The 13,760-nt window shown below is 33.4% G+C and overlaps 1 protein-coding gene across 1 annotated transcript; it reads left to right on the top strand.

The window, feature by feature from the left end:
- Positions 1-6,191: 6,191 nt before the first annotated feature.
- Smp_152780 (putative ubiquitin protein ligase E3a) lies at positions 6,192-13,150 on the top strand (the record flags this gene model as incomplete). The annotated part of the gene is made up of 8 exons (XM_018794058.1): positions 6,192-6,488; positions 6,920-7,079; positions 7,356-7,727; positions 7,891-7,979; positions 8,789-8,896; positions 11,428-11,746; positions 11,816-12,087; positions 13,037-13,150. The coding sequence occupies 8 exons, from the start codon at positions 6,192-6,194 to the stop codon at positions 13,148-13,150; spliced, it is 1,731 nt and encodes a 576-aa protein (XP_018648508.1).
- Positions 13,151-13,760: the final 610 nt, after the last annotated feature.

Here is a 13,760-nt window from a genome sequence, read left to right as displayed (position 1 = left end):
TTATTCCAAACAGCGCACAACAATCGCACACTCACCGGGCCTAAAGTTAAACCGTATATGGAAAATATTTTGAAATGGTAATGTCTAAATTGTAGTTTTACCTGGTCTATCTACAATTTAGTTGTAAATTAACATACTAGACATGTAAAACACTAAACACAAATGTAAATAGGATTTGAGAAAAAACCTTAATCCAAGTAATAATTTTGGATTGAAAGTGTGTGCAAATATTTCCAAAATGATTTTACATGAAATAAAGGTCAAATGATAAAACATGATAAATAAATTACTTCGCTGTTGCTAACACTTAACGTCGAATCAGTTGATTTGAGGTCAAGTGAATCGTAATTTATTATAGATATATCATTATGACACTTATAGTCCCTCATATGTGATTTCACTAAAATATTTTTGTTTAAAAATCAATAAACACATGTATTGAATCAGATTTTATGCACTTTTAAATTGTTTTACTGCACAGTTATTACACAAAATCAATTATTTTTGAACTGTAACAATTATTCTGCTGGACATTTTGCATAATATGTTATCAACGTCTATATATATATATATATATATATATATATATATATATATATATATAACTAGACATTAACACCGTTGGATGCCGGCTCAGCGGTCTAGTGGTTAAGCGTCAGACTGATAGGTCCTGGGTCGAATCTCGCGAGTCGGGATCGTGGATGAGCACTGCTGAGGAGTCCCACAATAGGATGGAACGGCCGTCCACTGCTTCCAGATTTTCCATGGTGGTCTAGCTTCAAATGACTCATGGTTTCAACTTTAGGATTTAAGTAAATTTAATGTTTCATCTAACAATCTATTTGAATTTTGGTCGCTGAGATAATTTCAAAATTAACTTTCACAATTAGTGTCTTTTCTACACTCGGGATCCAATCTATATTGAACTGTTCGTTTAAATGTTGGCAAATATTGGTAATAGTAATAATAATAGTATTCTAATTCAGTAATTATACTCCTCGAAGTTAACGTTTATTCAAAACACTCGGGAAGACAAAAAACAATGGGGATCTGTCTATACATCACGTTTGTAAGAACAACTGATAGCAGCGATATTTAATTATTAGTTAATTGTAAATTTCGTGATAATTGAAATTAAAAAATTAATTTGCGTCTTTGCTTTACGCTTATTACGTAAATCGAGAATTGTAATGCGACCAGAATTGACATCTCCAAATACGTTGCGTAACAATATCAGTGACACAAGTGACTTTGGGCGGATCCCCATGTTTTTAATAATAAATAATTAGAAGTATAATAATCTATATGATATTTTATATTTGGACTGATCCATATTATGAGCAACGAAGACTACGCCCGTCATGGTCATTGATATTTAATAACTTTTGTTCGCTAAAATTCTGACCTCGATCCACGATAAATAGAAAATTCACGTGAACCTCGAAGATAATAATATTTATTTCCAACTTCAAAGTGCTCATTCAGTATATCCTTTTTATTACAAAAGGCACCAGCATAACTATCCAATCACCTGGAATCATGTGACTCATTAACTGACTAGTTAGTGAAGTAAAATTTGATCTAAATTCTTTTTTATAGAGATTCCGTAAAGCAAAATCAGCCGTTTACTTTGAAACTATTGAATATGAACAGATGTCAGAACTTTATATGAAAGAAATTAACAACTGTTAGTGATAAACAATGTTAGTAAATTAACATTTTAACTTCTCCATAAACCAATCTGTACCAAGTGTTCATAATCAAAAAATTAAGGGTTGAAAATAATTCTATCAAAGAGATTTAAATGCCTTCGAGTGTTTGTTGCTTATTCCGTTTGATGTCGATGAATAATGAGGAGACATTGTTCCCTAATTAACTTTTTATACTTTCATGGACGTGATCGCGCTAGTGAATGATAGAATAGAGCGAATCAAAAGTGTTATATATATAGCTCAAACAGACTGTAAGAGATGAGAGTTCGAGAATGTAAACATATCTACTCCATTTGATTAAAACACGATTGAAGATTTACAGATATTAAAGATGCAGGTAGGTCTATAGACGCATACGTAATATCATACGTTCATGCTAAGTTTCACTTATATAAGTGACAGAATGACCATTACATGCTTTTAAACTCAAAATGACTGGTAATATCCTCGAAATCACTTTGATCATATAAAGCCTAGTTCAGAACAGTTGAGTTGAGAAAGATGATTTGGATCTGTCAATTTCTGTCTGAAAATGATGTTATATGACTTGATAATACTGTTTAGTCAAACGTCTTGTCAACCTTTTTTAATACTTTGGTAATAAAATGCTAATGATATGGCTTTCTTCGGATATTGTGCAGGTAATACAAAGTATTTCGATTTGTACCATACAAGGACATTATTTACCCTCCGACTTATCTCTCAGTGAAGTATTCATATTGTGGTGTTTGTGTGAACCAATGATTCTTTCGTACTTGATATCTGTCTGATTTTGAATCCTAAATACAATACGTCCGTTTGTGATCACTTAGTTCTGAATATCTTGGTATTAAAATACATTTCGTTGTCCCCACTGGTGTTCTTGTTCACCACACAAACATCTTTTGTTTTCAGAATGTATTATGCTGATATATTGGATGGCTCCGATAGTCTTCATCTTCTCATTGCATTTTCCAAATTTGTTAATATTTAATTTATTTTGTACTTTGAAATGAAAATCTAATATCACAGAATATTTGCATATCTGAAATTAGTTTGTATTGGTTTTGTGAATTGTACATTCTAAACTGAGAATAAACTTGATATTTTACATTCAGTTTATAAATTATGGAATTGATTCAAATATACATCTACATTATAGTCTAATGCATATAAGTAAATGGATTCAATACGAGTTTTATTATTATAAATAGTGGTTACATAACAGAATTTAAAGCAGTGATAATTTAAAACTCTAGCTTCAATTGACTCATAATTTCAACTATGAAAATACTGAAATATCCAAAAAAACCCTTCTGAACTCATTTAATTATCATACTTGGATTTATGACACTTTTTAATCCAAGTCCAACGATAACTCTACATGGCTACTCAAACTGAAATGCGTGATACGCGATTAAAATCTACGACCAAGTGATTGAAAATCAAATGCATCCATCACCAAGCTATCACTTCACTTAGCCATTAAGTGTTAACAGCTTTCTAGTCAACAGTGAATTAACTCCTTATATCCCGCCAGTTACAGCAACCATTAATAATAATCAAAGATGGATAGTGGCTAACAGTGGAATCCAGGATGCGCGTTTCGTCCTATCTGTGACTCGTCAGCCGGATGTACCTGCATCTCAGGGTTGATGTTCACTCTGGGATTCGAACCCAGTACCTTTCGCTTCAAACGCCATCGCGTTATCTACTCAGCTACTGAGTCCTGATAGCCATTTGCTTGTGCAATGGGGTAAAATTTAAATTCACTTAATTAGGACGAAACGTGCGTCCTGGATTCCACTGCTAGCCACTATCCATCTTTGCTTACAATACTTGTGAAATAAGGCTATATCGAGGCAATACGCACAGTATGCACATATGCCAACAAGAGACTGACCAGTTGCAGTCCTAAACATCAATGAAAAGGTTCAAACAAGTAATACTAAGTGAATTTACGTTAATAATTTTGTTCGATGTTTCAGACACTTGATAACATGTATAATATTTTCATAAAATCACTTATTAATTCACAACAAATATAGTACAAATATTGTTTACTGGAAGTACAAAAATAATTTGTCAAGTGAATGCAGACTATTCAAATGGCATTAATTGTAATACATCAACTTTATGAATAATACTAACTAATTAAAACAAAGCACTCTTTGAAACTTTTCTATACTCCACTCAGTATTAATCAATTACTAAATGAAGTTCATTTGCCCGAATAAAATAACTATTCACCATCCATCTTTTATTAATTCATGATTAGATGTTCCTTGGCCGGCGAGCTACCACACCTATTCGATTCAGTCCAACATTAAATTTAGGGAATATAAATGGACGTAAATAGAATGGTCACTGCTTCTCACTAGAGCTCCTAGATATACTTCTCGAAGTCACTAGTGAGCATATGATTATATTAATTATCAGAAGGGGTTTTGTGGAGATTTAGTATTTTTCATAGCTGAAAGCGTGAGTCAGTTGAAGCTAGACCACCATGGAAAACCTGGAAACACACTTCGAGAAGTATATCTAGGAGCTCTAGTGAGAAGCAATGACCAGTGGAGTTCAAAACCACGTCTGTTGTGAGATAGGAACTTAGTGAAGATAATTGGTGAATGATTGCTCAACTTCGTGGATCAGTTGAAGTTAGACATTAACACCGTTGGATGCCAGCTCAGTGGTCTATCGGTCAAGGGCTTCGGCTCGAGACTGGTGGGTCCTGGGTTCGAATCTCGCGAGAGCGGGTTCGTGGATGCGCACTGCTGAGGAGTCCCATAATAGGACGAAACGGCCGTCCAGTATTTCCAGGTTTTCCATGGTGGTCTAGCTTCAATTGACTCACGCTTTCAACTATGAAAAATACTAAATCTCCACAAAACCCCTTCTGGGAAATAGAATGGTTATAAAAATTGTTTTAACTTTCTGTCGATTATACCAGATTTTCTTTTGTCCGATCATAGTAAATTAAGTCAGTTAAGTGTGATTGAATGTCATTTGAATTCAGAAATGAAGCATGATGACAACTCGTCTCGTGGAGTCGAAGCTTTCAGAGCCTTAATAGAATGCATTTTATCGTACTTACATAGACATGAACATTTTCAAGTTAATATAATTCCATCACTGCTACCTCCAGCTGATAAGTGGCTCTCAATGTTTGGTAGAGATTTCTTTAAAAATGTTAGTAATCCCGATATTGTGGATGGTTTCGGAGTACGTCATGACAACATTTTGTCATCATCCTCACCTTCTAGTAGTGCTCAATAGTTGTCGTCATCACGACAAAATAATACTCCGAAAGCTGTTAGAGTTAACAATTCTGGTCGGTCATCTAATAAAGTTCCTACTCAAAGAGTGTATAGTATGAAAACATCTGTCAAAGCATGTAAGCGAACAATTGTTTTCAATTAGATTGTCATCAGGCTTTACTCTAATATACATGAATATTTATACGAAAATGTTAGATCGGGCGTACTACTAGGTAACTTAACCAACGAATGAGTGAACATCTACCAGCATGGTTTGGAAAGGGCCAAATAAAAACAATACGCAGTTCTATCTTGGCACATCTAATTGATAGTGGTCATATTGTAGATAAATTGAAGTCATTTCAAGTGATCTATCGTATACCTCCATCATTTCCCAACGGAGTTCGCTCCCGTCTCCTACATATAACAGAAGCCATAGGAATTCGTACATTCCACCCCAATTTATGTGTACAGAAGAAATTCGTAACCCCCATATCCCTTCCATGGCCGGACATAACTTAACAAATGACATTATTAAATAGGAATAATATATTTGTAAAATCTCAGCGAATGATTTTACAAATATATTATTCCTATTTAATGTCTTACATCAACTCGGCGCTCAAATACTGTGAAACTATTCGCTCTAATTTAGACGAGAGTTCTTATAAATGACATTATTATTATTATTTGTAAAATTTATTTTTATTATCTTAATTTTGTTATAATTTTCTACAGCTCTTTCGTTTGTATTCTTCACTATCTATTTACTTACATACTTCTTATTACGTAATGATTTTACTTATTTGTGATTACTATTCTAGTCTATTTACCCACGTTTTACCTCTTATTTCTTATGTTTAACTATTGATAAGACTTTTGTTATCGTAATTTACTATTCTTACTACTATCAGTATACCTGTCTTCCCACTATCAACTTGTACTTTTAACTATTATTATGCTTGGTAACGTATTCTATTTCATTGTGATTATTGACTCAAATAGCCTTGATTGGTCTAACATTTTCGTATAAATATTCATGTATATTAGAGTAAAGCCTGATGACGATCTAATTGAAAACAATTGTTCGCTTACATGTGTTGTTCTAATTTTCACAATGGGAATCTTTAATAATCTGTCAAAGCATCTCATCCTCTCCCCATTAATTATAGCAGTGATAGGGTAGACCCATCAAATTCCGGTTAGCATTCAGCAAACACAGATTCGAGATTTTTGACTCATCATGCTTTCGGATCATCCCCCGATCTGTTCAAGCAACCGCCTGCCCCCATGGATACTGTGTATTGAACTTCATCGTATGTATGAAACAAATGGTACAATAAAGGAAAGTAATTCACCAGTGAGTCATCCAACCAGTCCATCAATTACTGGGACAAACTCTAAAAGCGGTCGCAAATCTTCTTTATCTTCAACATCATCCGGGTATTCAGCAATTACTTCGTTCTCGTTAACAACTGGGACATGTTCCTCTTTACCACATTTTCTACCATTGGGTATTACTCCTCTGGCCACAAATCAGGTAAGTCTTTACAATTCCACAGTGTCATTAATTGTCGGGACATATTTTTCTATCTCATTTTAATATTATTGTGATTATGTTTGCCTTCTTTGTTGTGTCAATTCAGACAATCGACTGTCTGACCAAATATACCTAAATAATTACATATTTATAGAAAAGTTTAAAAATTTATCTATTAAAAGGAATACTTAGTAACAAGTTGACTATTGGAAATACTCGAATTCATTAATTTGTACTTTTACTTAATTATGTTAATTTCAATTTATATCATTAATTTTTTATAGAATGTTGAATGATTGCTCTTACAAAGTAACTGCGTGAACAGTGTTCTTCAAGAGAATGGTTTTTCACAATAAGCTGATTATAATTTGACAGGTTTTCAAGAAACATTTATTGATCATATTGCAGATGATCTTTGTACTTCACCACAGTCACAACCAGTTGAAGTGATAAATAATGATGATGAAGATATGGATTCTCATAATCATTCATTATTACGAGATTTGAAATCGGCCGAAGGACCCTTCAAACATCATACAAATATTCAACACTCAAACACATATTTACCGACGGTGGTTGCTATGAACACAAGTAATATAAAGGCTGTTACACCCGAACGTCTATAGAGAAATCTGTCCAGTCGAATTCCCAAACCATCTGGTTTACTTCTTAACGAGTCATCAGGTTTGACTTCTTCTATTCATATATAACCATCCGTCAGTAGAAGTCCAAGACATCTAAAATCAGACGTTTATTCTAAATACCTTTGGTTGTTACCTCTTGTCTCTTTTGATAACCTTTTCTATAGACGTTCCACACTTAATCAATCATTCGTTACAAATCCCAATGTATATTTAACATCCCCAGTTTGTTGTACACAAACATTAGTTTCGTCTAAAACATCTGTTTCCACTTCTAGTTCCCTTCAAAGCTTATTACAACGTAGTTCAGAAATTTTACCTTTGATGACCCGAAGTGGAATTGAAAAACCGAATGTATCTAACTTACACTCAGTTGAAAATCCTAATGCCTTTGTTGTCAAAAAAACTGATTGTCGTAGTGTCCGAAGGCGTTCTACTACTAACGTCTCAATTTCCGATATACTTAGTTCAACATCTACTTCACTGTCTGTTCCTGGAAGAGTAATTACTCCGTTTTCGCGCTTTTTACGTTTTGTCACAAACCCACTGGTATCAGATGATAATTTGTGTGTCGATATTTCTGCAATATCTAGTGGGCGTAAGTCCAAGTAAACGACTGTCCAAAAGGAATCTGATGTTACTGTCGTTACCACAAACTTCAGTACATGTTCCGAAGCCTGTTTCTTCAGTTCCTACTCGCCTTACAAGTTGATACAGAAGATTAAAAAATGGATCTCTTTTTACAACTCTTGGAGTTCTAGCTAATAGTTCAGCCACAACAACAACTACAACATCAGTTCGCAAAGGACCAATTCGTCGAGGTCAAAGTGGTGGAATGTATAGCTCCCATGTACCTCAAGCTCGCTCCTTTAAAATGCTGTGTCCCCTTCGTTGTCATCTACGTCGAATGCTTCATCGACAACATATATATATATATATATATATATATATATATATATATATATATATACGATGCAATATAACAAAAATTCTTATAATCACCTGACTTCAATGTCTTAAAACTATGCTCTCCTGAGTGTTTTCGGTTTGTTTGCTTTTTTCTAGAAAATGCAATGTATACTATTTGATTATTTGTTTCGGTTATGAATGAATTAAATGAAAGGCCAATTGAACGCTTATAAAATTCTCTGCATTACATTTTATAAGACGCTGTGTTCCCTAACTCAACTTTAGGGTGATACTACTATCGCTACATCCTTTACGTTTTGTAAATTACAGTCGGTTAGAATATAAGTCTGTTACGCGGCTCTATATCAATTGTGTTCTAGTTATGGACGAAATAGACTTATCAGCTGTATCGCCTTTTTGCCATATGTTTGACCTAAGTAATCACGTCAATTAGAGGTTTTGTTGTTAAGGTTTTTGAGAATATGGAGATTTGCTTCGCCTATCAATTAAATGGTGAATGCTTTAGTGGAAAACGCCACAAAGCTACCAACTTGTAAGGGGAGGTTGTTCGGCTGTCTTGTTAAGACAAGCTGGATTTTTTTCATTTAAAGTACTGTCTTTACTTAAATTAATAATAACTAAATACCCAAAGCGTTTCTCATGTCGATAGTTGAATATTAGGCTACGTAAGTGATTTATAATAGTTGGTTAATTAACTCCTTATTTTTATTTTACATTATTGTTGTGCAGCAATCATTTCAGGGTGAAAAACTTGTTGTCAAAGCTAAACGTCAATTACAAGATGTTTTCAGTGTGCTGGCTGGCAATTTTCCCTCTTGGTTAATTCAATTGATATCAGTATGCCTATTTTTGTTTCCTTTTAATATTCAAAGGACTTTCTTCTACGCTCACAATTTTGATCATAATCGAGTTTTACTCAGATTTCAAGTAGAGTTAGTTGGATTATTTAATCTATTCAGAAATTTATGTTTGATTATCTGGAAAAACCCCGTATACGCAACACTGTACTGTGTTGCGTTAAGTTTTCTGTTCTTTGTTGTATAAAGTTCCACTTGTTTAAAAATTAAAAGCAACTGATAACAGATATTACTGTAAACCATAATAATAATACCTCCTACCTACCACGGATAATTCCAATTTCTCAATTCGACAAACTGCTAGGGAGATACGCTTTGAATTTGACCATTGTATGTTTTTTTAAGATTACAGAATGTCGGTACACAAAACGATTGACTAATTCGAAATGGAATAAAACAAATTGTTGTGGATCTGTGTAATCACACATTTTTTAAAATGGTATTTAGAGGAAAACATCAGATTCAAGTCTGTTGGAAATAGCTAGATCTCATGAAAAAAATCTGCTTGACATTATCGATTTCCATCTTGTTTACGAATTTCGAGAATATATTTTACATTTATTACGCAATTAGTAAGTGTTATTGAGACTGTAGAATAATCACTGATGTCTATTTTACAGTAACTTGAAATTTGTAGTTACCATACCTGATACTATTCCTATTTGAGTGTTGTTCGCTGAAGTCATAAGTCGTATACTGCGTTATTAAAATGACTGTAGTTTTGGAATTATTTCCATAATGACAGAAAACAATGAATTCTTCAATCTGACCCTGACAATTGTTGATAAATAAGTCTTATTGCGACTGAAAGTTTTCTGAAAAGTATGTAAGGTTTAAGGCTTAATTTATTACTAAGGTTTAAGCTAACATTCTCTTTTATTCTGACTAAATTGTTTCATTTAATATCCAAGTGTCAATATCCTTGTAGCTTTTTAATAAAAACTGCAAGTCAATAAGCTTTCTTTGTTTATATGTATCATTTGCTGTACTAGAATAATTATTTTTGTTGTTTGAGAAGACAATAGTAACAAAATGACATTTTAATTAATTTTATGTGTATATTTGACCAGAGGTAATAATTACTTTGTATCATCGAAGAATTCAATACTTCTGCTGATGGTGCCACATTGATGTGTTCAAATTGTTGATTTTCATTTTTTTCTCCTATTTCAACATGGAAATCATAACGTCTGTTAAATTACTACGTTACAGTTAAAATATCATTCATTTTTCAATATTTGATTATAGAGATCATTTCATCTCATCGAAATTATGAATTGATCTAAGTTCGACCACCATCGAAAACCTAAAAGCACTCAACGTCCGTTTCAGCAATAGGTATCTAACAGTTTTAATGTCTAACCTTAATCGATCCATGGCATTCAGAGACTATCTTCTATTTTCTTCGGTGGGTAACTGCCTCACACTTGACACGGTTCAACTCCGTTGGTTACGGCTGCTTACCAGAACTCCAGAAATTTCGTCTGGAAGCTAGTCACTAGTGAGCACATAATAATTGTCAATGTGGGGTTATGGTGATAGTTAAATTCCATTGAAATTATTAACACCATGGAAACCTGAAAGCACTGCTAAGGAGTTCCATACTAAGACAAAACGGTCGTCCAGTGCTTCGTGGTTTTGGATGATGCTCTAACTTGAATCCGTTAATGATTTTAATAAAAATCATTCGGTTTCCTATTTCCTAGATGTTCTGCTATTCTAATTCACTCATTTTTGTTTATTTTTGCTTTAAAATAAACTGGTTGTAAGTGATACTTCATGTTTACTTGCAATTCATGTATTTTGCATCCAAGTGTAAAAAATTAACTGTACATGGTAGTCGTAGTAGTAGTATCAGTAGTAGTAATAGTGTAGTGAATGAGAACACAGATGGGGACAATCGAATGTATTTAAGCACAAACTACAGACTATCTCACTAAACTCTGATAACCATTCAGCAAACAGTTAATTTGCAAAATAACAATCAATTGTCTCAATCTTTACTGTTTATTCTGTAAATATCAGTTCATCTTCTTTAATTTCATTGCTCATGCATGTTCCTACCAATTGCGTTCCATTTCAGTTCTTTCCTTATCGGTCTTCTGCCAAAATACATTCTATGTCTGACCATCGCCATATACTACTTATAAGGATATAAGTAGACCACACTACAATAGTAGTAGTAATATTAGTAGTGCTATTAGTATCAATTATTTAAGATAATACTTCAGTAGTAGCTGAGACATTATTCTCCATTGGTAGAGAATTACTGTAATTAATTTCTGTGTTCATTCATATACTATTCCATCCAGCACATTCTTGAACTTCACATTGGACTTAGGATCGTTGAATAGTGGCTAACAATGGAATGTAGGAAGTGTCTTTCGTTTTATTTTTGACTCGTCAGTTGAATGTAACTGCATCCAATTGTTTTTCTGGTTCGTATATCACCTTATATTAAAACATCCGTTATATCACTAATTAAAGATTGAAATTTACTTGTTTATCTAGGGTTTTGAAAGTTCTTACACTTCTGATAGTGATCAAAATCGTGGACAAATAGATAAAAGAAGTCCTACGCCATTTTTATCTCATATTATTCATGATAATCAGCCTACATTTGTTACTAGTTTACACGGCGGAGGATGTAGTACGACTAACTTTGTCAATTCTAGTTCATTATCAGACTCTACATCTCTGCTAATTCAATTAAACGCATTCTCCCAGTCTTCATTCAACACACACTTGTTTGATCACAGTTCTGGACTATCATCTACATCATCTCAGGAACATAAGGGACTAGATAATGGAAGAAATAATTTAGGAAAATGTGGGAGATGCCATTTACGCCTGGCCTTGTCACCAAACTTTTGTCGGCATAAAGTTACTGTTAATTGAGATGAAAAACGTCTACTGAAACAAGCTGAAATGACATTAAATGAAATGGGTGATTCACGTACAGTATTAGAAATTGCTTTTGAAGGTGAAGTTGGATTTGGTCCTGGTCCAGCACTAGAATTTTACACATTCATAAGTCGTCTATTAATGAAATCTAATTTAAATCTTTGGCATGGTTGTGAATCTACTTCGGATAGATATTTAATTGCCCCAGCGCCTGGATTTTATCCTCGCCCATTTTCAAGACAGACGAAATCTTCAGTTATACGGGAAGTATTTTGTCTATTTTAGTATAGAACGACTTATTGATAATAAAAGTGGTAATTATAAAAATATTCAACCTCATCTAGTCTTCGTATACATTGATTCTACACAAAACGAGTTTCGTTTATGCTTTTCACATCGTTTTGAAATAAACTATGTTGTTTATAGGTTTTTATAACGGTTCTCTGCTTTTCTTACTTCTTCCCTCTTTAGTAAAAAACACAATAAAGAACCCTTCGTGGAGTTTCAGTTTAAGTCTGTTACAACCAATAGTACTTCGGAGGGATGTTTATTTTAATGGAGCGGTGATTTAGTGGTTTAAGAATTCGATTTTGAACAACTAGGTCGCAAGTTCGAGTCCCACAGCACTTCGGTTTAGTTAGCCATGTAGTATTAGTAACCCTCATATATAAATTGTAGCTCAAAGTCGAGTACACAAATCTGTACTTAATAAACCTGTTACTTTTTAATTCATCATGTTCACTTTCGTTGTTTTTAATCTATTTTAATACATTTTTACTGGTCTAGCAATAACATTGATGTGAACTACTGTATAGACAACTGTAGTCTAATATCTAAAAAAATCTTGAGATCTATCATTGTTCGAATGTAAGAACTTTCATTCATTAAATGTTGAGTGAACTTGTTTAAAGACGTCATATCAAGCCCGATAATGGATGATAATACTGCTGGGTATGAATAAAAAGCTGTACTGATAATTATCACCGGAATGATATCTAAGTAATCATGACGATAATATCTTACATGGCTAGTTTGAAGCGCCTAAAGTAATAACGTCCAAAATCAAACTATGTTATTTTCGTACTGTTCTGTGTTCACTCATTCTCTCATTTGTTTGAATTAAGCTGAATAGTTCTTACTTCTTTAGAACATCTTATGTCATACTTTGTTGTATTATTTTAGGTATTTACTATGTTTTCTTATAAATTTCTATTAGGTTTGTGAAAAATTTAATTTTCTGGGTCATTTATTAGCCAGAGCATTGTTAGATTGGAGACGATTAGATTTGCCTTCTTCACCAGCATCTTTCAAATGGTTTTCAAAGTCGTGACTTTTAGCCTCTGTGGCTGTTATATCATTCATGCAGGTCGGCATAATCTCTTATTTGCTAGCAACTACGTTAATGGTCATCGTCTTAGTACAAAACTTAGGAGAGCTTTGAATAACTACCAACTTATCCTTCATTACCTAATATCCTTTACCAGAAAATGAACTTGTGATTTACACTTTACTTTATTGGTAAATAATACCTGAAACAGATAGCCTTATAAGTCCTCGACGTTGATGCTGACCATATTAGTTTTACTGGACATGCCAATGCTGAACGTGCACGAACAAACCTCCGCATCAGATTTTGTTTCGATTATCCATGGAACGCATCTCTGCTGACCAGCCAACTTAGATCTTATACAGCATCATACCTTTGCCTAAAGTACAAACACATCTTTCTGCTCATCACCCTTATGTTATTTTGAAGTTCTTTTGAGAAGATACTGGCACCAGTGTTTCCAGATTCTGCTGTATTGAATTTTTTCATAACTATTATGTATACTACCTCACGCTTTTTAAAAACGACAGTTGCATTTTCTCTTGCTGAGTTAATTTTATTGTTTTTATCGTCTATTACGCATCAAGTCTACTGGTTTAACTTTAACTGAATT

The sequence above is a fragment of the Schistosoma mansoni genome, chromosome 1 (assembly GCF_000237925.1).
Source record: "Schistosoma mansoni strain Puerto Rico chromosome 1, complete genome".
Classification (NCBI taxonomy): domain Eukaryota; kingdom Metazoa; phylum Platyhelminthes; class Trematoda; order Strigeidida; family Schistosomatidae; genus Schistosoma; species Schistosoma mansoni.
This window is presented reverse-complemented; position numbering and strand designations above follow the sequence as displayed.